Source organism: Hydra viridissima, unplaced genomic scaffold (assembly GCF_058129835.1).
Source record: "Hydra viridissima isolate aposymbiotic clone 2 unplaced genomic scaffold, HvirCarnegie_v1 scaffold_4, whole genome shotgun sequence".
Classification (NCBI taxonomy): Eukaryota; Metazoa; Cnidaria; class Hydrozoa; order Anthoathecata; family Hydridae; genus Hydra; species Hydra viridissima.
The window spans coordinates 8,394,032-8,419,498 of record NW_028324303.1 but is presented as its reverse complement, the minus strand read 5'-3'; the positions used below and the strand labels follow the sequence as shown (position 1 = coordinate 8,419,498).

The following is a 25,467-nucleotide window of genomic DNA, read 5'->3' as shown; positions in this document are numbered from 1 at the left end:
ATCATTAACATTGGATTATTGTCTATAGGCAGTTTAGATAGATACACAATACACACGCATACAGATGAAATGCGTTTGTTTGTATCTGTATATGTATATATGTGTACACACACACACATTTATGCTTAAATATATATAGATATAGATAGACACTCATTCTTAAATAAATAAATCTTGATTGAGAAAAAAAGTTAAATGTTTATGTTTACACATTTTTAAGATCATAAGAAGGAAAAATTATTTAAGAAGCTCAACATGTTACATCTATGGAATTGATATCTTTGCATTTTCGTTTTTTTTTAGGTGATGGAGGTTTCACAACACTGTCTTTTAAAAGTCGATTTAAAATAATTTGACCATGCTCTTGGACAGTATTAATAGCTTCAACATCATTAATTTGGTCTAAAAGGCTTGCACACATCAATAAAAGATTTTTTGCACACTTTTTAAGTTCTGGTAAAGGAACCTCTTTTCGTTTAAGTGAAAAATCATAGTCTTCATTTATAAGTTGTGAAAAATCTATTAATTGCTGTTCATCAATGATAACCTGTTGAGGATATTGAGGAAACAACACTTGTTTGAAGTCAAATACAAGATTATTAGTTTTTTGAACCATTCGAGGGTCATGTGAATTCAAATGAGCAGATATTTTAGGAACTGTAATTTCTAAAGCACGCCATTCATTCTCAGTTTCCAATAAACGCGTGTGTATGACAGCTGAGCATCCAATTAATTTAGATCCTCTTTCTTTTCTTCTTTTGATACCTTCTCGTAATTTCCTCTTCCTGGGTTTACCTCCTAGAGCGCAATTATATAACTGAGTTTCCAGAGTTCGATATTGCACAACCTTGCCATTGTGATTAGCCAAACCGTGTTCCATTTTTTTATTTCTTCGCTTTCCAGTTCTTATTCTGTAACTAGTATTAGTCTGTTGACAATATCTATTAAGCCAATCTTCCCATTTTTCTTGGCTGTAAGGATACAAATAACCTCTTGCATAATCAGCTGGTTTTCTAGCTACAACTGCTTCATTTTGTTCATTACTTAATCGTACTGCTGAAAATGTTATATCAGCATGATGAAGAACAATGCTTTGAAGTTCACTGAGACAAGGAGGAAGATTGTTGCGCAAACACAGCTGCCGCACATGATCTGTTTGCTGTAAAGCAGTGTTTATAACAATATTTAATGGAAGAGCATTTGGTGCAGTGTGATTCATTTTTCTGCGACAAACTACAGTACTTACACCTGTAGCTTCACATTCAAGACACACAGAAGACTTTGGATCACGATGATTCTTTTCCGCACGACAATATGCAGTAGTTCGACTGAAACGAAAACATTGAATGCATCTTCCTAAAACTTCAAAATATTCCCCACCCTCATATACTTGAATTTGAGATGAAAAGTTTATGGGCTTTAGGAGAGATCTTTCTGAATTCAACCCTGCTTGTGAACTAGTATGAAGAGGATAAGGCAGCATTCGTGGTGCTAATGTTCTTAAAGTAACCTTTTCAATATCATTTTTCAATGAGGTATTTGAGTCTTTGTTCATTCTTCTTTGAGTAATTTTTTTTTTCATTCTGCCTTTTCCAGCTTTATTTATATTTAAGGCTTGTTGTGATGAGCTTTGTGTTGAAACAGGTATTAACTGGGATTCATTATTACTATCCAATTGTATATAAACAATATGTTGGTAAGCATTATTTTCATCCAATATTTCTAGATCAGTAGGTGTTGTTGGAAGTTTGCTGTGAGCATTGTCAATGTCGTCAGTTTGGCTTAAATTATTGTCTGTTGTTCTCTCATGTTTAATGAACAATCCAGTTCCATCTTCATTGCTATAATTTTCTAAGTATTGCTTACTTTCATTATGTATAGTGTTCCCATTATGAGAAGATTGTGTTAAAAAGATATTTTTTGTATCTTGATCTATTATATTCTCACTGCATTTATTTTCCTCAGGTAAAGCTGCTTGGCTCATTAAAACATTGTGGTTTATTTTCTGAAGATTCTCAATATCATCAGATGATAAGGGCATAAAATGAAACTGAGTAACACCATTGCTACTAAAGTTCAGGCTTTGAATTTCACTATGAATTGACTGTAAGACATTTTGATGGCCAGAAAAAGAAGCACTTTGAGTACTTTCAACTTTAATGCTCTCAACTTTTATATCAAAGTCATTATCATTTTGTGTATCATCAGTAAGGCCATCTACTAATGAACTTGGATCTGAGGCATGGTTTGGGTCAACCATTAAAGCACCTGAAAAACAAAAAGAAAAATCATGAAAGAAGAATCCTGAAAGAAAAGTGATAAAAGAGATATTATGAATGTATTTTTAAATGAAACAGAAAAAAAAAAGAAAAAAAAAAGTATTTCATATGTTTTTTGTGTAGCTGGTAAAGTTAACGCAGCATGTGTGTCAAAATATTTATTTACATATTTTCTATAAAGTTATGTTTATAGTTAGTTCTTTTAAATATAAAACTTTTCCAACATTTAATTGAAATGTTTATATAAAATGATAACATGCAATGAAAAGTACTTTACCAGGTGGAAAAACAATTCCTTCATCTGTAATTATAATTTGTCCTTGACGAGTTAACAAACTTCTTGATGCCAAAGAAGATAATGTGTGATTTGAATTTTTTGACAATTGAGAAATGATACTTCCTTGTTCTTCAATTAATATCCTTCCAGAAGATGTACTTAAACTGGCCTTTGATTCTGACATTTATAACTATATATATATATATATATATATATATATATATATATATATATATATATATATATATATATATATATATATATATATATATATATATAAACACACACACACACACACAAATGCACACATACTACAATTTTATTACTTTTAAATTTTATTGATTTCTTTGGCTAATGCGTAGGAATTTCTCTTTTTCATTTAGATGAAGTTAGTGTTTTGTTTGCCAATATATGTTTGTACTCATAAAAAATATCAAAAAACTTGGCCTTTTCAACCAGATTATCATAAATTTTTAGGTATGTTTGTCTGGTTTTCTAACTTTTGTAAAAATGTGCAGACTATCTTAAAATAAACAATTTTAACAAAGTTAAAACTTAATTTTCAAGTTGTTTATGACTGTGGGACAGTATTTGTATACTTAGCAGCTTTATGACATTTAATTTTAAAATGCTTCATTTTTAATCATTAAATTTTTTTCTCTGATACTCATTAATTGGCAAAGCCACTAACCTGAGTCCAAGAAAAAGGGGAAAAGTTGAAGCCCAACTAAAACATCCCTTTTCTCAAAGGGGGATTGACAATAAAGTTGGTCTTAGAAAGAAAGCAGGTTACAAAATATAATTTGGGAATTGTCTCAAAAATGCAGGACCTCCAGTCAGAAATAAGTTATACTGCCTTGTACCAACCAAGTTTTGAAGATGGAGTGCAGGAATAAATATTGTTGAACAACAAGCAGAGTCGAGAACTTTCAATGTATATTGGAGCAGCATAATATCAAGGTTTCTAGCAGTTTAATCATGTGCCATCTTAATAAAGAATTCCTTTCTCTCTGACCAAAGAAAAAAAAAAAAGATAAAATGACAGTAAAAGCCATATGATCCGTGTTAGGTAAAAGTATCATAAAATTGTAACAATCTGATAAAAGTGTAAAACAGACTTATGTCATTTAGTTTACTCGTTCTTATCAACAGTAGTCCAATTATAACAAACTTTAGACCTCTGGAGACGTTTGGATTTTCACTTAATGCTCAGTAGAGACTTCATCCTCGATCGGTGAGCAGCAAGTTTTGACTGAATGAAATGACATCTGACACAACTGGTGGTAGCCCTGAATTTTTGCTACTCTCTTGCACCCTTAACATTCTTGCTACAAGTTTCCTTAAACTATATTCTAGAATTTTTTTCATGTACTAATCAAATTATCTTATTATACTGATATGTTACAATTGTAGGTTTTTGATTTAACATAAACTGCACAGCGCATTAAAATAAAAATACTACTAAGTTAAAAAAAGAAAAAAAGAAAAAAACTTGAAAATGGAGTAAAGAAACATGGAAAAAAATGTTTATCAATAAAATGGGATGAGGATGGGTTTAGTTAAAATCATATGCTTTTATTTTTTTAAATTGAACTGAAAATGATTTTTCAACGGTAAATTCCACTACTTTATTTAAACTCCATGTTTATTTCGTTTCTTCCGAAAAACACCAAATGGGTGGATGACTCTCGCATTCTTCAAGAACCCAGTCGGCATATCTAGTATTGTAAATACTCTGAGTATTGATCGCGTATAACATACCGCCGCACAGTGACTCAAAACAGCAAAAAAATGGTAATAAACCCCTCACAACTTTTCTATAAATTAAGTGCCCTTTTTTAAATAATATTAAATTGCAATAATTTTTTATTTCAAAAGTATAAATAATTGTTTCATAAAACTTTTGTTTTGTATTTTATAGTTAAAAGAAGTAAAAAAATTTGATATTATTTTCAAAGAAATCTGAAAAATGTGAGATTTTTATTTAACTAAAATAGAGTATTTTTAATTTAAATAAAGTGTATATTTTTTTTAAAGATAATCTTTTGGCTCTATACATTTCAAATTTACTAAAAAGAAAAAAAAAAAGTCTGATTTTTTTGTTTAAATTTCAAGACTTTTCCAAAAAAAAAATGGTAGCAAGTAATTGTATTTTTTTGGTTTATATATCAGCTAAAAAAATGTTCCACCGAGTTCCAAAAATATATAGATTTTTTCTAGTTAATTAACATTTCTACTTTTAAATTATAAAGGGATTACTGCGATCTCCTGCGGTACTGGAAGTTATTAAAGAAATACAAATGCTGATAAACACTTAAAAACCTTGTTTTGCGCTATTTTTGAAAGTATTATTTGATAAGTACAACATGTTTGAAAAAGTTTAACTGAACAACTTTAGTATTTCCTGTAATATAAAGTTAACTTAGTAATATAATGTTATTACAGGATGTAACAATGTGACAACTGTTAAAGCTAATTGTTTATGATCATTATATTTATCCTACCTTGCACAATATTTTCGTGGAAAAATTGAAATGTTATCCTGAGAATATACATTTTTCTGAAATTTCTGCAAAGTGTACTCTTCAAAGCATGTTAGATCACACTGTGAGTAGAATAACTGAAATGATTGATATGCCTAATTGTGGTCAAGGTAACGAAATATTTGGAGTTTTATATGGAAAGATTGGTTTTGATGGAGCATCAAGCCAAAGTGTTTATAAACAGAAATACTTTGAGACAAGCATCACAAGTATAGAACTTAAGAGTGAAGAAAATCTTTTTAGTACAGCTTTTGTGCCTTTATTGCTCAAAGTAAAAGATGGCGAAATTTGGAAAAATGCAAATCCTTCAAGTTGTCACTTTTGTAGACCTCTTCATCTACAATATAAAAAAGAGAGTCCAATTTTATCCAGAGAAGAAGAATCAGATCTAAAAAATCAAATAAATACCTTAAAGACGTTTTGCAAAGTTTTTGATATTGCAGGAAGAAAGGTGACCTTTAATATCAGCTATAGAGTTGATCTTACAATGTTTGATAATAAAGTAGTTAATGCACTTACAGAGACAAAATCCACTCAATCCTGCAATGTTTGCAATGCTAAACCCAACGAAATGAACAATATTGGTTTATTAAAAGCAAAAACTGAGAATGAGTCAGCCTTGGGGCTTGGAATTTCAGCTTTGCATTGCTGGATAAAATGCTTGGAATTTATTCTTCATTTGAGTTATAAAATTGAAATTAAAAAGTATAAGCCAAAAACAATTGAGGAAAAATTATCTGTAGACTTAAAAAAAACAGATTCAGGTACTCTTCAGAGAACGGTTAAGCTTATATGTTGACATGCCTAAAACTGGGTCTGGAAATACCAATGACGGCAATACTGCCAGAAGAGCATTTAAAAATAGTAAAGCTCTTTCTGAAATTACTAAAGTTGATTGTGATATAATTGAAAGATTGCATAATATTCTCATAACCATATCTTGTGGATATTCTATTAACATCAATGAATTAGATTTATACTGCACTGAAACAGCTAAACGTATAGTGAGTTTGTACAACTGGTATGTTATGCCTCCCACTGTACATAAACTGCTGCTTCATAGTTCTTCCATATCACATAAATTACCTTTGCCAGTCGGGGTATATTCGGAAGATGCACTGGAGAGTTTAAATAAACAGATAAGAAATTCTAGACTTAAGCACACGGCAAAAATTTCAAGGTTAAACACAAAGATGAATCAGATGCACTACCTTCTACTAAGATCAGATCCAAAAGTATCAAGCATATCTTTTAGAAAACATAAGAGCTATCGAGGAAAACCGTTACCAGATGAAGTTATTAAATTAATTGTAATGGAAATAATAAAATGAATGTAATAAATACAGTTTTTTTTTCTCTATGTATCAACCTCCTTTAAAAACCATTTTTATAAAAATATCAAGTAGAGTAATATATCAAGATAATGTGTTTGTCTTGAAGATTCTAAAACTTGAAAAAAAAAATTTTTGTACGCGTATAGTCACCTTAAACGCGCGTATACGCGCATAAGCGCGCGTTATACGCGTCGAAGCTACGCATAAAAAAAAATTTATTAATAAATTTGAAATCTTTGACCCAAAAATTATTATTTTGATATATAACATTATTGATTTACAATTTATGTCAAATTTTATTTAATTTTTACCGTTTTTTGATCGTTCTGAGTCACTGTGCGCCGTTGATACCAGAAAAATACGCATTTAGTTTTAAGTTTCGAATTCGAGTTCAATACTACTTATTTATCAAAAACACTTATTTGACATATAGTATTTGTTCAAAATCGGGTACGATATCCCAGTCGGCAAATTTAGTTGTAAATGCGCATTAGAAACTCGTTTAATTACGTATCCTTGTGGTATGTATGTTAGCCATTTTATCGTGTCGAACGCGCATTAAAAATAGACATCAGATGCGTATTAAGAAAGGTATACAATGCAACGCCTACTGAGTATCAAACTCTTGTAAACACGTATAAAACACGATAACCAGAGAATATTCAATACAACTTTATTAACTGATATGAATTCATAACATAATGATAATGACTAGCAGTAAACAACCCGTAATACGGGTTATGAGCTATCAAATCATTAATAACAAAAAAAACACATTAATAACTTATATTATCTAAAAAACTAAATACAAAATTATCTATAAATATTTTAACTTTAATTCCCTAACAGCAACGTCATTGCTTAACGACATAAAGATCGCATTAACATCAGTTGATTTCTTTTTAAAATCTGTCACAACACAGGTACCTAAAAAAAGAAATAAAAAAAAAAGTTACAATTTTTAATTACAAAAGTACTATTTGCATTTAATTGTTAGTAGAACTAGGATAATAATAATAATAATAATAATAATAGTAATAATAATAATAATAATAATAATAATAATAATAATAATAATAATAATAATAATAATAATAATAATAATAATAATAATAATAATAATAATAATAATAATAATAATAATAATAATAATAATAATAATAATAATAATAATGATAATAATAATAATAATAATAATAATAATAATAATAAATCTTAATATAATTCCTACAGAAACGTTTAATGTTTGACGTCGTTTCGTCATTAATTACTTAGTTACGCGGCCATTGGAGAAAGATCGCGGCCATTGGAGAAAGATCGCGGCCATTGGAGAAAGATCGCGGCCATTGGAGAAAGATCGCGGCCATTGGAGAAAGGGTATGGATGTTATTTAAAGTTATACTAATGCTATTTCCATAAAATGATTATTACTACATTGAAATTTCTGTGATGCTATTAACTATTTTTGTTGTTTTTTAGAAAATTTAGAAAAATAAATTAAACTTTTGTGCCAACACTGACATGGCATGTCACATTTTATTGTATGTAAAGGTTAAATTTTGTTATGAGGATTACAGTTCTTATAAAAAAAAAAAAAAAGAAGGTAAAGAGTATTGTTTGTAAATATATATTTTGTATCTTTTTAAATTTCCTTGCGTCATTTTTAAAATTTTTGTTTGTACACTCTTAGTGTTTGCATATATGCTTTTTTGATATGTATGTGGTAATAAGTGCTTTATAGTTGTTTTATAAATGTGTTTTTACAATAATGTAAAGTGTTTTTTTATTGTTTGTGTATGTGTTAATATGTGTTTTATAATTGTTTTAAAAATGTGTTTAAATATGTATAAAATGTATATATTTAACCTTATATACATATTTAAACACATTTATTGTTTATAGTTGGTACATATGTTTATATTATGTTGTTTCCATGTTTTCAAAGTGCTGTAATGTAAACATCTACCTGAAAATCAATTATTGTATTTTAGAGAAGGAGCAGAACAAATGGCTTTAGATCATGCAGCTCAACGTGATACGCATCTAATGGCATGTTTTAAGTTGAATACTGAAAATGAAAGAGCACATTGCTATTCTTATGTAGACATTCCTTATCACTTTATATTTGATGATAAACATTGTAAATGGAAGGTTAGACAAAGGGGTGGTAATAAGGTGATAGTAAGAATGTATAAAGATGATCCAACTGGAGAATTGTTTTTTCTTATACTGTTACTAAGCAAAAGGAACAACATCTTGGGAGGATGTGCATACTGTTAATGGTATTGTCCTTGAAGCGTTTCGTGAAGCATGTGTTTTGAAAGGTTTGTTGCAAGATGACACTGAATGGCAGAATACTCTTTCTGAGGCGATTTTAACACGTATGCCAAAGCAAATTAGACAGTTGTTTTCAATTATTTTGACCTTTTGTGAATCTGACAATCCTTTACATCTCTGGAATACATGCAAAGCTTTTATGATGGAAGATTTCATTCACCGCTCAATCCCACTTCTAATAGCTGAGCGAGCTACTCTTCATCAAATTGAAAAGATTATTAATCAAAGTGGTAAAATGCTGGCTGATTACAATCTGCCTGTTATTGATGAGTTTATAGGCTTAAATCTAGAAAGTTTTGATGAAAATGTTCAACAACTGAAATAGTAGAATTGTGTATAAACACAACCAGCTGAAATAGTAGAATTGTGTATAAACACAACCAGCTGAAATAGTAGAATTGTGTGTAAAATGTTCTTTGCATTGGCAACGGGTGCAGAAGTTTGCATTAGCTGAAAATATGAGAGTACAAGATGGGGAAGGTGAATTTTCCCAATGGCTACTAAAACTTGGGAATAGAACAATACCTGTCAAAGAGGAGGATCCTTTTAAAGGATGCATTGAAATACCAAATCAGTGCATTGTTAGAGAAAATGAATCAATTGTTGAAAAGATTTTTGGAGATGCTGATGAAAATGATTATTCTAAACGCGTGATTTTAACACCAACTAATGTTGATTCATTATCAATGAAGAAGTGCTTGAATGTCTGCCAGGTGAGGTCAAAATTTATTTAAATGCTGATCAAACTGATATTGATGACATTAATGAAAGAAATAATTTTCGTGTTGAGTTTTTGAACAGCTTAATTCCTTCAGGTATGCTACCTCATTGTTTAAAATTGAAAATTGGTTGTGTAATTATGCTACTCAGAAATTTAGATCTCAAAGCTGGGTTATGCTATGGTACTCGAGTGAAAGTTGTGCTCTTCAAAATTATTATATTGATACAGAGGTTTTGGCAGGTGTTTCTGGTGGTAAATGGGTTTTTGTTCCTCGAATTCAGTTGGCTCTATCAGATTCTAATTAACCTTTTGTTCTGAAGCGTTGTCAGTTTCCTGTCAGATTGGCTTATTCAATGACAATTAATAAAAGTCAAGGTCAAACATTTGATAGAGTTGGGGTATATCTCAAAAAACCGTGTTTCTCTCATGGTCAACTATATATTGCATGTTCAAGAACTAGAGCATTTAATAGTTTGTTTTTCAAAATTGATAAACATCTCGTTCAAGGTATGGTAGGTAAAAAGTGTTACACAAATAATGTTATATTTTTTTTATTATTTTAATTTTTTTTTTCATAGTTTTTGATAAATATACCTGTCATTTAATATGTTTATGTGTTATAATGTTTAAATGTGTTATATGAAACCATATTTGTTTATAGCTGTATATATGTTTAAATTATGTTGTTTCCATGTTTTCAAAGTGGTGTGAATTGGCATTATGTTGAGCAAGATTGATTCTAGCCTTTCTGATTGTCTAGCCTTTTTTAACTATTCTGGAAACACAATGTCTGTTAATGTTTAGCGTAATGTGTATGGGAGAGTATGCAACCTTGATCTTTAAATCTAGGGTGTTTTAATGTCCTAAATTTGAAGTAATTGAATAACTAATATTGAACATAAAAACAAATATACTTTTATGTACACTGCTTCAATTTAGAGGTTTTAGGTTGACCTAAATGGTACTCAAGATGTTTCAAAAGATATCAATACTTTGGGTGGGCATGAGATATATTCCATTGAAAACAAAATAAAAAGCGTTCCTTTTTTGGATTTATACACTTTTTTAAATAATCGCTTTGCAAAAGAAATTTTAACTCAGTAGCGGATCATGCGTTTTTTGGTGTTTTAGATACCAAATTATAAACATAGAGTAAACTCCAAACATTTATATGTTTATACTAGTGTCAAAACAAGGAAGTTTTGTCAAAATATCAAAATATTTGGAGCCTGGGAACTAAAAAGCCCTTTAAATCTTGCCCCCTGCCCTAAAGTGGAGAGCAACAAGTTCATAATTTTTGTTATAAACTATTCTTAACTAAATTCATATTAATTTAAAAATTTCAAATTTTATGAAAAAATCTTTTATAGTTCAAGAATTATGTCAATCTTAAAATTGTAACCCCCTCAAATTGAGGGGGGGTTAAAACTTTAAATGGCCATCATTTTTGAACGCTATAAAATTATTGCACAAAATTTAAAATTTTTTATAAATAATGACCTTAGTTAAGAATAGTAAAAATTTTTTTACACAATGTTACACAATGTTATACTTTTTTTATTATTTTAATTTTTTTTAATAGTTTTTGATAAATATACCTGTCATTTAATAACTAGCCCGGATCGCTATCGGGGCCAGCTCGTTTATTCATATAAACGTAAAATAAAATTAAGTTGAAATAAGGACGACGTCGAGATCTCGGCAAACGGGCTGGCTCGTTTGCCGAGCCAGCCCGCTTTCCATATAAACAGGCCCATAGTTACATTTTCGATAAATGTTTATAATAACTGCCATGTCAAAATAGGTTACTATAAATAGGTAAATCGATCTTCAGTATTTATGTGGTGTTTTTTTTTTTCTTAAAGATTTGCGATTGACGCATTTATACGATTTATTAGGCACCGCCGATTCGATTCGTAAAATCCGCAAATAGCCAATTCGACTTATTTTGCGGATTAAAACAGTCAGTTCGTAAAAATTTTTCGGATTAATAATCCGAAAACTAATTTACGAACCACTAACAAATTTTTTTTTTGCGGATTCACTTTGTTGTTCGGATTAATAATCCGAAAAATTTTTACGAACCAATTTAACTTTAATTCGCTTAGCGAATTATACGAATCACAATCCGTTCGCGTCACCATTAAATGGTGTGGTCCAAACAAATTTCATTTTTATTATGTGCGCGTCCTATAAATAGTGGATTTCTTTTTTATTTTCAATCAGTCCTATTTGGAAATCTTAACCTACAACAATTCGTTCAACAGATCAAGTCTACTATTCTTCACTTACATTTATTACGGAAAGCCATTATTATATTATTTTTATTTAAAAGTTAAGAATATTTCAAACTGAATTTTTACGGTTTTTTTGTTTTTTTTTGTGGATCGAATTCCTTTGCGAATTATTTCGCTTTGCGGATTGCTTCAATTAAAGGATTGGCCCGATAAAATTTAAATTGTTATATTTCTTCTACTTAAATATTAACAGAAATAAAAATAGAAATAGAGATAAAAACTAGTTTGAAAAATTGTTACGTTCATTTCAACAATTAAGGCAAACAACCTTTAAATAATTATTTCTTTTATTGAAAGCTTTTTGCATGCCTCAAAATTATCACTTTTTGTTAAGACAAGTATAAAGGAAAAACTCAAATAATCTGATTTATTCCATTTTTATGTTATTTCATTTTTTTTCTACTTTTCAGGTGCCTAAGCTATCTAATATTTGAGAATTCTTCAACAAGGTGAAGGAAAACAAGGAAAATGTAAGGCCTGTGTCAAGCCAAAAATCGAGGTGTCATTAGAGCTTGCTCACTAATTCAATGAAGATCTTAACAAAAGATTCAAAGGGGAACTAATGAATATTGAATTTTCTATAGCTCTTTTTTTTAAATCCTAACAGGAAGGGCATGTGCTTTGTGGGTGAGGGGAGAAAATTTGAAGTAGTCAAAACTGCAGTAAAGAAAGCGATGGAAGAACTGTCAAAAAAAGAAATTTTGGCTAGCCAAAGCCCTTCAATGTTGGATGATGAATACTTTGATTTCACTGAACAACTGAGGAAAAAAGTGTTTGGTGCAGGTTAAGCAACTTAGTAAAATTCAAGACATTGTGTGGCCAGGAAATGAATTTGGAAAATGATTAACTTTCAGTGTGATTTTGCCTTTTTTTATTTCTTAACAAGGAAATCATTTCGTTTCATTGTATATTTGATTATTATTAACAAATAAAAATGAATCTTATTTCAAAAGCATTTTTTATTCTGAATCCGTATAAATCCGTAAAAATAATATCGATTCGATACTTTCGGATCGGATTGCAATTCGAATAATATTTTTCGAATTGCAATCCGATCCGAAAGTATCGAATCGGATTGCAATCCGAAAAAATAATCCGAAAAAATTTTAACGAATTTTTTTCCGATACATTTTTTTCGGATCAAACCAATCCGTAAGTAATTTGAACCGTTTAGCAAAGATAATTCGGTGCACAATCCGCAAACCGATAAACAGTAACGGATCGGCGGTCTCTACGATTTATTAAGGTGGCTCACCCCCTCTAAATCTAACTTTTTATTTATAAAGGTTAAAAACTTGTTTTTTATTTTTTATATAAGGAAATTCTATAAAAACTTTAACTTCTTAAAAGAAAAATGAAATTTCCATTTTTTGATGCTGAGTCAGCATAATTTGTCTAAAATCTTACCTTAGCTAAAACAATGATATCTTGAGTAAAATTTGCACTGAATACACCATATTTTGCCAAATGGTAGCTAAATAGTTGCTCCAGGGCTGGAACTAAAATTTTTTTCAAATGTTAAAAAAAACTAAAATGGCAGCAATAAAGGTGCAGAAATTGATTTAGTGCCTGTGTCAGTCTAACAAACTACATTCAAACTAATTTATTTATGCTTAAAATATTATAATTCTAGTCCCAGCCCTCATAAATAAGTTAATCAACATACTGTGAAAATTTGAAGATAAAAGCTTTAACCAAACTGAAGATATTAACGTTTTCGTAAGAAAAATATATTAAAATAAGAAAGTCTTAAAAAACACATTTTAAAAAAAAAAACATAAAAACAAAAAGTTTTTTTTATAAAAAGTTACTAAAAACTGCCACTAGCATAAGATTTCATATCATCATTCTCCTTGTCAATGTCTAAATAACCTTTGTTTATTGATCTTATATGTTTTCTTCGTGTTTTACTAACATCAGTCGATTTTCTTGACATATTTGATAGTCGGTTTTTATCTTTTTTGAAAGCTCCTTTTTCAAAATAAACACCTCCAGAAAACCCAAGCATTTTAAAAATGCAATTTAAAGAAGAAAATCCATCATTGTAATTTAAAATAGAAGAATAAACAGATATTTCAAGAATTTTCCTTGCAGTAAAAGTAGTTTTAGGGCATCGCTGCCATATCAAACCATTAAATGACTCATTGCAGTTTTGTGTCATCCCATGTAAACACTTTCTTAGCATTTCAGGGTTTGATAATTCTTGAAAAATAGGTTTAATTTCCTCCATAATTGCTACAGGTAAATTTATTTTTTGTCTATAGCTTGTTTTACCCGTAACTTTATCTGATTGCCATTTGCACCAACTGCTTTTCCCTTTTAAACAAAATTGATGACGAGTGACTTCATATGGAAAGTTTGTACAATGGTAAAGTACAGCTATTACAGAATTTCTCATACTCAGTAGGTTATTTTTATTTTGTCTTATAGCCATTCCAACAAAGTTCTGCATTGTGTTAATAGTTTTATTGGTCAACCTTCCTTTTCCGGATATTTTTAAGCCATCGCTTAACAACCTGCCTTTAAAATCTTTAATTTTTTGACGCAAACGAGAGCCTTCTCTTTTCTGATAATGGCCAATACATTCTAGCTTTTCAATAACATAATCACCGTATGGTTTACTTTTAACAACATTAGAAAATGAACTTGAGTCACCATCTCCAAGGTACTTAGTATATCTTAAATTATACTTTTGTATGGACGAATGGAATATTTCTTGAGCTCCAGCAGCTTCCATTGACCCTGCTGAGCCAAAATGATTTACTTGACAAGTGTGTGTAGCTTTCCAATATTCAAAATCAATAGGATTATTAATTCTTCTATGTACTTCACACTGCATACAAAACTTAGATAAAGAACAAACATCAATCACCTTTTTATTTTCATGCGAAAGACCAGCAACAACACCATTTAGGGAGGAGTACCCACGACGTTGCCATGTTCCATCTATTGACATGCCACAGTCAATAATTTCATCATCAGAAGCATTTGCATTTATAATTTCCCTTAGTTCTGATACAGCAGCTTTCATACTCTGAGAACTGCTTTCTTTATAAACTTTATGTAGTTTATTGTTTGTAATATTATAACTGTGATTCGTAAGAGGTGGAGGCATATTCATTATAGCAGTAAAAGTAGACATAGCTTCTCTACCACGTCCAATTTCACGAAATGCCATAACAGCACGTAAATTTATTTCATATGGTTTTGAACTAGAAACACTTTGATTTACAGATGGTGATGAATAAAATGTACTTTCAAAGTCACAGTTTGAACATTGTATTATAATTCCAATAGAAAATCCCATACGTATAGATTCATTATGAAAAAAAGTTAGCTTGCTATTACACTCACTGCATGTGGAATACTGTTCAAATATATTTTTAATAATTCTAAAGTTACAAATAAAGAAAAAATTGTCAACTTCGGAATCACAATTTGTTGCAGCACTAAAGTTATGTTTTTTCTTAAGCTTTGATGCACTTGTTGTTTCTGATTTCCTGCTACAACCATTTACTTCCTCTGCTCTCCTTGTATACCTATTTCTATGATATTTTCTCTTTAAATTTCTAATTTTATTCCTTTTGTTCGCCATATCCAGATAGATAGTTTTCAGTTAAATTACATTGAATTAATGATACAGAGCACATTTTTAAGAAATATTACATTTTACAGAACAGTAGAAAAGCATAATAGATCTAACATTGAAAAATAGTTCAAAACTTTAAGTTAAAACCTTCAAGAAGTAATGAATAAATTTGTTGTTTACACCGTTGCTATGGCGTTGCTAAGGAGTAGGAAACTGTATTAACCACAATAACGGTATTTTTTGTTACTTTTTAAGCATATAATAGTAAAAATATATTATGAATTTTGTACTTCGATGCTTAATATAACATAATTCAAAAAAAAAAAAAAATTTTTTTTTTGATTTTTAATGGGGGTGAGCCACCTTAAAAAAAAAACCGATAACCTTTATTGTAAATTTTTGTCAGTTAAAATGATATAAATATATGCAATTAGCTCAATTTTTTTAAAATTTTCTCTATTTTATGCCTAATAATTTGTTGAACGTAACTCTGGGGATCTTTTTAAACGGGGGGGGGGGTAAATATTGTAGTTTTGAGCATTTGTCAAATCGCGAGCTTAGGGGGCATCCATAAAGTACGTACGCAGGTATGGGGGGAGGGGGGGTTACCAAAAAACGTACAAATGCGTACAAGGGGAGGGGGGGTTTCAAGACAGCGAGTACGTACGCGGTTTGACTATCTTTCTCTGGAGATATTTTTAAAACTTGATCCGTACAAAAAGCAAATAACTTTTCGAATGTAAAAAATCTTTTTTTTTTAATACGCAACCTGGTTTTTATCTTTTCAATTAAAACGTTACAACAAGTTAATTTTTTATTATTTTAAATTAATATTTTATTATTAACTTTTTCTTTACAATGTACTACTTCAAATTATTGTTAAAGTTTTAATGTATTTTTTCTTATTGTAAAAAACAATTATTTTTAAAAACAGCAATTTTAATGCTAATAGAAACCAACACCTTTCATTGCGAAATGTGATTGCAATTAATTTGAGTCAAGTTATTTTTTTTACGTTCTTCGCTTTAACGACACTGAATCTTATGATTAAATCGTTTATTTCCAAATAAACAAAAACTTTTATCTTTCCATTCAAATAACTGAATACGTTGCAACAAAAAAAATTGCTTATTTCCAAGATGTCGAACGAATTTGTTGGGAACGAGAAAAAGTATCTTCACCTCCTTGAGTTATATAAGAAAGCATATTCAACACTTGAAAAACAAAAGCAGTATCAGCACGCACAGGAATTGTGGAAAATAGTAAAATATGATCAGTCTTTGTATGAAAAAAAAGTAAACGAATTAAAAGTGAAAGCAACAAAGTCAAAAGGATCAATCATGTCATTCTGGGGAAATGCTTTATCACCGCCTAGCAAAAAGAAAAAAGATTTCCATCCAGTGCCGTCTTCGTCAAATAAAATACAAAGTTTTCCGAACGCAACTACGACAGAACCTGAAAGGATTGAACTTAGTAAGCCATTTTTTGTGATAATTTACAAACTTTTTCTCTCGTGATTTTCTATATATTGAATTCAACCGAATTGGTAATTAAACTACCTTGTACGACTATATTGCAATCGCATAGTTTTATTCATCATAACTGGAGATCTTGACCAATTTCTCTACATCCAATCTCTATAACTGTCAAGAATTTATAAAAGTTTATTTTTGGGTATTTCCTAATTTAGATTTAACATCAAGCGAGAAGGAAAGAGCAAATCCGGCGCAAGTTAAAAGTCGGAAGAAAATCTCAGATCTTGAATCACAGCTTTCATCCTTGATAATCTTACGCGATTCTGGTTTTTCTACTGTAACGAGGAAACAATTAGACAATGTGAAAGAAAGCATAAGAAGAGAAAAAACAAACTTGGACAGGTAAATGTTAAGCGATATATCGAATAGAGCTTAGAAGTATAGAAAGACGTCTTGGCCATAAAAACCAAACTTTTAAGCAGGCAGCAACTTTCAAAATTTTGTTTTTCAAATTGTCAATAAGAATTTCTAATTGAGTATTTACAAAGTTCGCAGAATCCAGGTAACCTTAAGTATAGAAAGTTTTATAACGGAATCAAAGATTTGTGTAATATTTTGTTTTCAGATTGATTCGTGAATCGGCACGACAAAGAAAACGGAGACAAAAACTTAAAGAGGGCATCGAAACAGTTTGTCAAAACAACCCTGAAGTATCAAGTGCTTTGAAACAGTTTATGCAAAACCATCCTGGACGACCACGGCTCGAAATTGATCAACCAGAATTTTTATCAACAATCATAAAGGTTGTGCAAAGTTCATCAGCAGCAGAACGAGCGTCGAAGAACAGAATGTCTTCGCAGTGTCTCCACTTTGGATGATCTTCAGAAAGAGCTGACGAAAATAGGCTTCAACTTTAGTAGAAGTAGTTTGTACCTTCGTCTTTTACCACGACGTGAAAACACTTCTGAAGGAAAAAAGCATGTCAACACAGTTCCAGTGAAGCTACTACGTCCAGAAAATTCACTGCGAAAAAGAAATGATGATAGAATGTTTGCCAAATCTTTTATTGATGACATGTTTGAAGTTTGCAAATTGTTTGGACCAAAAGCTGTGCTTTTCATGTCCAATGATGATAAAGCCAGGGTACCGTTGGGTCTTACTGCTGCAAGCCTTCAAGCGCCGTTGCTGATGCATATGGAATACAAGGTCAAACTTATGGATCATGACTTTGTCGTTGGCCCACAGCACAAGTTAATCCCATCGGTGTATGGCATATGCGAAGTTAATAATAATGGAAATGTATCCTACAGTGGAGACACTTTCATACGCATACGAAGTGGGAAACACGATACATCGAATGCTTTTACACATGCTTTTGATGTTAGGGAGCTTTTTGAAACCAAGTTGGTTAGACGTAAACCAATTATGTTAATGGAGACTGATGGAGCTCAAGATGAGGCACCACGCTTCCCTAAAACGTTAGCAACTGCTGTTGATCTCTTCCGCTTGCTGGATTTAGATGTCTTGCTTCATGGTGTGAATGCAGCTGGGCTTTCAGCCTTCAACCCCATTGAAAGAAGAATGGCACCTCTTTCTCGTGATTTGGCTGGAATAGTTCTTCCCCATGATTATTTTGGCAATCGCCTTGATTCTTCTGGGAAGACAACCAAGAACTGGAGGTAGAAAATTTTCAAAAAGCGGCTGACGTTTTATCCCAAGTTTGGGAGAAAACCGTCATCGACGGTTACCATTGTAATTGTCGGGCAGTACCAGTTGGAAAAGCATATAAACCGCCGAATCCTGATCCTGTTTGGGTAGAGAAAAATTGCCAGCAATCGCGTTATTGTCTACAAATTGTGAAATGCCAGGACAAGTTATGTTGTTCATCGTTTGAAACAAATTGGCTGAATACCATCCCCCAACGTTTCATTCCATTTCCGGCCATCTACGAGTACTGCGAGAATGGTTACAAAGCGATGGAACCATCTCGATATTTTAAAAACGTATCAAACCATTCAAACTTTGCACCTCTGACGCATAGGCTTTTGCTACAAGACATACCTACAGAAGGCTTAAAGTACAAAATTATACCATTTGATCTGTATTGTCCTTCATTGGAAAAAAAGCTTCTAAACGGAATTTTCGACAAATGCAATAAATACTGGCCGAGCAAGGCAGCAATGAAACGGCACAAGAAAGCACACAACAAACAAAAGATAAAGATTGATATGGAGAGTGATTTAAGTGAAAGTGAAGAAGTCAGTGAGAAGATTACTAATGAAAGATTAGAAGCAGAGTTCATGCCTGTTTTCCATAACATTTTCAATTTATTTAAGTCACCATTTGTGGAAATGTAAATAGCTTAATTAAAAATACTCGCAACACGAATCCTTTCTAAATCATTTTTCTTTCCTTTCGTTAATAACTGCCCATTTTTTAGTTAAGTACAGAAAAATCTCTAACTAAAAATGTTGATCTTTTTTGTATTTAATGTTTTAAAAACTTTTTTTTTTGGGTGGGTGGGTGGGGAGGTCATACTTTTTTAATAAATAACGCGTACGTACGCAGAGGGGGAGGGGGTGGTTAAAAGCGTACAAGTGCGTACAAGGGGGGAGGGGGGGTCCAAAAGCATTAGTTTTATTGCGTACGTAATTTATGGACGTCCCCTTAGAATTATTTTGTTCTATCTCCAAGTTTAAATGTTGGGAGAAAGTTTTTTTAAAAGTAAACATTTTTTAAAGTTTTAGCTTTTGTTTTTAGAGAAATAATATCTTATGCTTTAAATAAATTATGTTTAAGCAAATTATTTAGAAAAAAATTTATAAAATGATGCTTTTTTTAAAAGTTATTATTACTAACTAAAATTAATAACTCATTTTCTCCCAACTTTTAAAATTGGAGATAGAACAAAATAATTCTAACCTCGCGAAATATCGAGTTACTTAAACTTTATAAGGTGTTTAACTAATTAATTAGCTTAGTTTACATTTGCAACACTTTTGAGGAAAGAAAAAATTCTTATACATGTAAATCTTTGTTTTACATTTTATTATTCTGGTAAAAGGTCTCCATCAAAAACTTGATCACTCTTAATAAAATTAACTCTATTCTCCTGACCACCATTAAGGCAAAAACGGGGAAGGGAGGTCCTTTACTAAAAACTATTGAAACAAAGAGGGCATATACAAAAATGGTCAGATTAATGCCATATATAGTAATGGTCAAATGATCAGTTATTTTTAAAAAAAATATTTAGTTGTGTGTATTTAAAAATTAATAACTCATGTATAATTTACGTTTGCTTTATATAAATCTTATTAATTAAAGTTCATGTTATAAAAAATATTACAAGAATTTAGCTTTACTTTTTCGTCAATTTAAAGCATGACGAAGTGTTATTATTTTGTGTCAGTAACTAAAAACGTATTGTTTTGAACTTAGCAATGTCGAGGAAAATGGTTCTGCCTTACACTGATATGACCTATGTCAGTAGTAAATTACTCGATGTTAAGTAATAGGTAAATTATTTTACCTCCGCATACTTTTTTTTTTAATTTTACTGATGGTTTAATTTTTTCAATTTGGAAGCGTTTTTCTAATTGGGTATTAGTTAAGGTTACGCAACTTTAAATTGTGGAAAACTGCCACTATAAATTAAGTAACAGACCACCATAACCCGTATTACGGGTTGCTTTTTGCTAGTTATTATTATTATTATTGTTATTATTATTATTATTATTATTATTATTATTATTATTATTATTATTATTATTATTATTATTATTATTATTATTATTATTATTATTATTATTATTATTATTATTATTATTATTATTATTATTATTATTATTATTATTATTATTATTATTATTATTATTATTATTATTATTATTATTATTATTATTATTATTATTATTAATTTTCACAATTAACAAAAAAAATCAATTAAACGTAAAAACCAGGTCAATTTTCAAAAAATATATCACGAACAAAGTTTTCTTGAAATTGGCCAACTTGACTCACGGTCGTTCAAACTCTGTTAATAAGCGACAGGTTATTGTGCGCAAGCGCAGTTGGTTTATGAAAATTTTAGAACTTTCAAAATGGCTACGGACCTTCGTTACAGAATGAATTTTTACCTAGCGACTAATTTTTCATTACTTATCGTGTTTTTTAAAATCGTCTACGTTGATAACCAGCTTTTAGGCTGTTAGTAGTGTCTCGGTAACTTAATTTTATTAAGAAGTAAGTAAAATGAAAGGGGAATATTATTTGATGATTGAAGAGAATCTACCTGATAAAACTTTTTCTTTGATTTGTTTACAAATTTGGAAGTCTTTTTACTTTTTTTTTTGAGCGGTAAAACTTAAAAGTTTTTCTACTTTTACTTATATGAATCTTTTAACTTTTTAATACTTATAAAAAATCTTAGTACTCAATTTTTTTTTCATGTTCAAAATTTACATCTAACCATTGTCCTAAATTGATAACATTTTATTTATATCGTTTGTGAAATAAAAATTGTCCTTATGTAAAAAATTTGAATAAATGTTTCTAATAATTTTAAATAAAATCTTTTACTTTATATGCAGTTTTTTATTGATTTATTAGCTTAAATTACTTCATGAATATAAACACTACATAATGCACGAGGTTAAGTTTGATGGTTATTTACAAGAACTATCCAAAAAGTTTTATTATTTTTAGATAAAAATCCATTACAAAAATTTGAATCTTATTTACAGGCTCTGATGAATCTTATTTACAGATTTTGATGAATGCTATTGTTGTCAGCAGGTAGAAAAACTCAGTAAAATTTTAAATGTTGCTAAATCACTAAAACAAAAATAAAAGGCTTATTAGTCGCCCTGGCATTGGTAAAAAAAAGTGTGGTCATCTTCCATGATTGCTACCATTAAAAAAAGCATTGTGACAGCAAATGAATTGGAAATAGATATTGAAGAACTAAAGAAGGAAATCAATCCTCATTTACAGCTTTATTAGTGTAATTTTTGTGGTAAAATATCAAAACAACCAGCAACTCTAAAAAAATGTGAACACTTTTTTTGTTTTTTCTGTCTTGTGGAAAATATAAAGGTTAACCAACTCAATGTAACATTATGTCCAAAATAAAAACAGCTTATTTTACCTGAAGATTTGATATCCAGTATTAAAACAAATTCTCTTTTAATTATGTTGACTGTTGCATGTATATGTAAAAAAAAGTTTAATTCAATCAAAGAATATAATTTAGATATTAATCATAAGTGCCTTGATAAATCATTAATGCCTTGCCTTGATAAATCATTAATAATACCACAATCAGCCCCATCGTTATCATCATTAATACTCTCATCATCATCACATCATCTTCATCGTCATCATCATTAGACTGATCTGAGTCTAGATTTGCTACTTATTTTTTCGGTCGACAGCTTTTGGAATATTTTTTAAAATAGTGTTTTATTTAAACTTTTTTTAAAAATTAGGTAACGGGCAGTAAAGTTAGCCTAATTATTTTCCAGTTTTGTGTTTTAAACAGCCATAAACCTCTGTGACTATCTTTGAGTAACATTTCTATCCCTATGATGAATGGTATTAAAATCCGAGTGAATGGTAGTCTTTGTTACAAATTTATTTTGAGGCCCTAATATACTTTAAAACTAATCATAATTCATCATGTTTCATCTTTGCGATTATCCCAAATTTTTGAAAACTAAGAAAAAATTTTAAAATCAAAAGTATCACCCTGATGCTATAAAATAGCCCTCGTTTTTACGGTATTTTCATGTTTGATGAAAACGTTTTTTAAAATCTGATGCAATGTTACATTTTCGCCTTTTTTTTGGTCATTTCTTGATGAAATTTCTTGGAATGAAATTATTTTCAATAAAATGTCAAAGATTCAACATTTTCATGTATTCAACTCTTCAATTCATCTTCAGGAACATTTTTTATATACATTTGTCGCTTCGCTACCTCAGAGTAGCAATTCTACACAAGAAAGAAATACAGCAGACTTGGTCATCTATTGTCAAAGCGTAAGCGAGTGTTTTTCTCAATAATTGATATCTGTTTAGCTACAGTGATTGTATTTTTATTACTTTAAAGTTATTTATTGTAAATAATTTGCTTCAAATACGCCCTTTTTAAAAAAATCACTCTCCAGCTGATTCGTATTTTTAGCCGCAAAACAAGGAAAATGTAAGCAGTTTCGATCTCGAAATATTCAATTTTTTTTAAAAGGGCCAAATTTTCGAAATTTCATACATTAATTGTTAACAAACGAAATGTTATAACAATTATCAAAGTGTGCTAAGATGTTAGTCTTGCATATATTTTTTAAAAATGTATTACACAAATTCTGTATATTTAATACTAAAAGATATAAAGAGTTTTTTTTGGTTTTCTCAAAAACGGGTTTTGAGCAAACCAGCCCTTTTAAAAAACACTGATTCAATTAAAGACTTCGGATATTTCATGATTGACCGCACATGCTCTGAAAATGTAAATTTTTTGATAAAATTACAATTTATTGAAAAGCATGCCTTTATATTAAACGAGACTTGAGAGCCAGATTGGCGTGGAGGGGCGGCCTGTTGAAAGTAATTCTGAGAAAACACAAAAAGAAGTTTTGAACTAAAACTATAAATTAGACGACTGTATGTGGATAAATATTTTTATACTAATAAATACTACTATTTTATAAATAGTATACTTTTTTTGAGTAGTAGAGGAGAAAGGCTACATAAAATGTAATTGAGAAAAATTGAGGTAAAGACAACTTTAGTACTTAACGCCTCAATTATCCATTGAAGCTGCAACTAAGCAAAAATAATAAAATAGTGGAATAGCTGACAAGAGTGTTTCATTTTTTCGTTTTCCAAAAGACAAAGATAGGTACGTACTAAGTAGTCAATTGGAGTGCCTAATTGAATATTTTATTCCTTAATAAATAATTCTCTGTATTTTATTTTTTTTGTAATCTTATCAGTTTTGTTTTGAACGTTGCACAATTTTAAATTGAACATTGTACAACGAAATTTTTATAGGGAGTAATACAATAAAAGTTTGACGATAGACGTTAAAATGATTAACTCATTACACAAATATATTAGGCAACAAAAATTACATATTATTGATATTACTTTTATTCTTCAGGTGCAAGAAATGGGTTATAAATTGTAGAAGAGCAGATTTAGATGGAAAACCTGTCGAAACGTTGAACAAAGATTATCGTTTGTGTAGTAATCATTTTGAAAGTTCGATGTACTATTTAACAAACAATGAGGGAAAACGTCTTCTCTATAACGTCATTCCTACTATATTTAATGTTTCAAATCCACTACAATCTATAGGGGGAAAAAGAAAACCACCTCCAAAAAGAAGTCCTTTGCCTTCTAAAACTAAAAAAATACAAATTGAAAAAAATATCAGTATATTTGAAAATCTCTACATTCAAAACAATCAAGAAAGTGTTGACATTACAAAGTATAAAAAAGTGCAAAATTCATTGCACACATGTCGTGTTACAATAAGCAGGCTTACAAAAAAAATAAAACTATTGGAAAAAAAAAAGCAAAAAAAATGTAATGTCTCAATTAATCATATTTTAGATTTATCTAGAAACTTTCTTTCCAATGATCAGCAAAAGTTTTTTGCAAGTCAATTAAAAATGAGTTCCCGACATAAAAAAGGTAGACGTTGGACAATATCAGACAAACTACAAGGACTACGACTTTTTTTTCATAGCCCACAAACTTACAGAATTTTAAGTTCTATATTTTTTTTACCGAGTAGCACCACTTTGAAATTATTTCTTTCAAGAGCTTATGGAGATATGCAAACTGGATTCTCACAAAAGTTGTTCACTTTACTAAAACTACGTGTTGATAATATGAATCAACATGATCGTAATTGCAGTTTAGTATTGGATGAGATGGCAATCAAACAACACTTAGATTAGGATAAGAGTGCAGATGTTGTTTTTGGAATAAAAAATAAGAAACCACTGAATCAGGCTCTAGTTTTTATTATCAGAGGTATTGCCACTAAATGGAAGCAACCAATTGCTTATTTCTTTAGTAACTCAACTGTTTCAACAGTTAACCTTGCTAAGTATATTCAAGAAGCTATATTAAGAGTTCAGGACTGTGGATTGTTAGTCAGGTGTGTTGTGTGTGATCAAGGATCAACCAATATTGGAGCACTTAAAATCCTTGGTTTTTCAAAAATGAAATCTTGTATTCACTATCCATCTTTCAAAAATACAGTTCATATTATCTTTGATCCCCCTCACCTAATTAAAAGTGAACGTAATAATCTTATGCGACATAACATTGATATTGGTGGTAATATAGTCTCATGGCATCACATTCGTATGCTGTATGAGGTAGACAAATGCAACCCTATCCGTCTTGCACCGAAATTGACTGATAGACATCTTGATGCTGGAGCATTTCTAAAAATGAAAGTTAATCTAGCCACACAAGTGTTTAGTCATCAGGTTGCTACAGCATTGTGTTTGTGTGTCACAGCAAATGTTTTACCACCAATTGTATTACCGACTGCCCAATTTGTTGATAAAATTGATACTCTTTTTGACCTGATGAATT

At 30.1% G+C, this 25,467-nt stretch overlaps 2 protein-coding genes, 1 long non-coding RNA gene and 1 pseudogene across 4 annotated transcripts; 2 read left to right on the top strand and 2 right to left on the bottom strand.

Moving 5' to 3' along the window:
* Window positions 1-198: 198 nt before the first annotated feature.
* Window positions 199-2,757, bottom strand: LOC149889705 (uncharacterized). The gene is made up of 2 exons (XM_090083992.1): window positions 2,557-2,757; window positions 199-2,268 (listed from the first exon to the last, which is right to left on the bottom strand). The coding sequence occupies exons 1-2, from the start codon at window positions 2,738-2,740 to the stop codon at window positions 251-253; spliced, it is 2,202 nt and encodes a 733-aa protein (XP_089940118.1). The 5' UTR covers window positions 2,741-2,757; the 3' UTR covers window positions 199-250.
* Window positions 2,758-7,738: 4,981 nt separating this feature from the next.
* On the top strand, window positions 7,739-10,244 carry LOC149889704 (uncharacterized). The gene is made up of 3 exons (XR_016451864.1): window positions 7,739-7,810; window positions 7,913-8,036; window positions 8,425-10,244. It is a non-coding gene; the product is annotated as an uncharacterized LOC149889704 (long non-coding RNA).
* Window positions 10,245-13,502: 3,258 nt separating this feature from the next.
* On the bottom strand, window positions 13,503-15,701 carry LOC149889703 (uncharacterized). Its single transcript, XM_090085455.1, has one exon. It carries the CDS (start codon window positions 15,381-15,383, stop codon window positions 13,599-13,601), a length of 1,785 nt encoding a protein of 594 aa, XP_089941581.1. The 5' UTR covers window positions 15,384-15,701; the 3' UTR covers window positions 13,503-13,598.
* Window positions 15,702-16,385: 684 nt separating this feature from the next.
* LOC149889702 (uncharacterized) lies at window positions 16,386-19,218 on the top strand (annotated as a pseudogene). Its single transcript, XR_016451832.1, has 3 exons — window positions 16,386-16,850; window positions 17,068-17,254; window positions 17,478-19,218. The product of XR_016451832.1 is annotated as an uncharacterized LOC149889702 (transcript).
* Window positions 19,219-25,467: the final 6,249 nt, after the last annotated feature.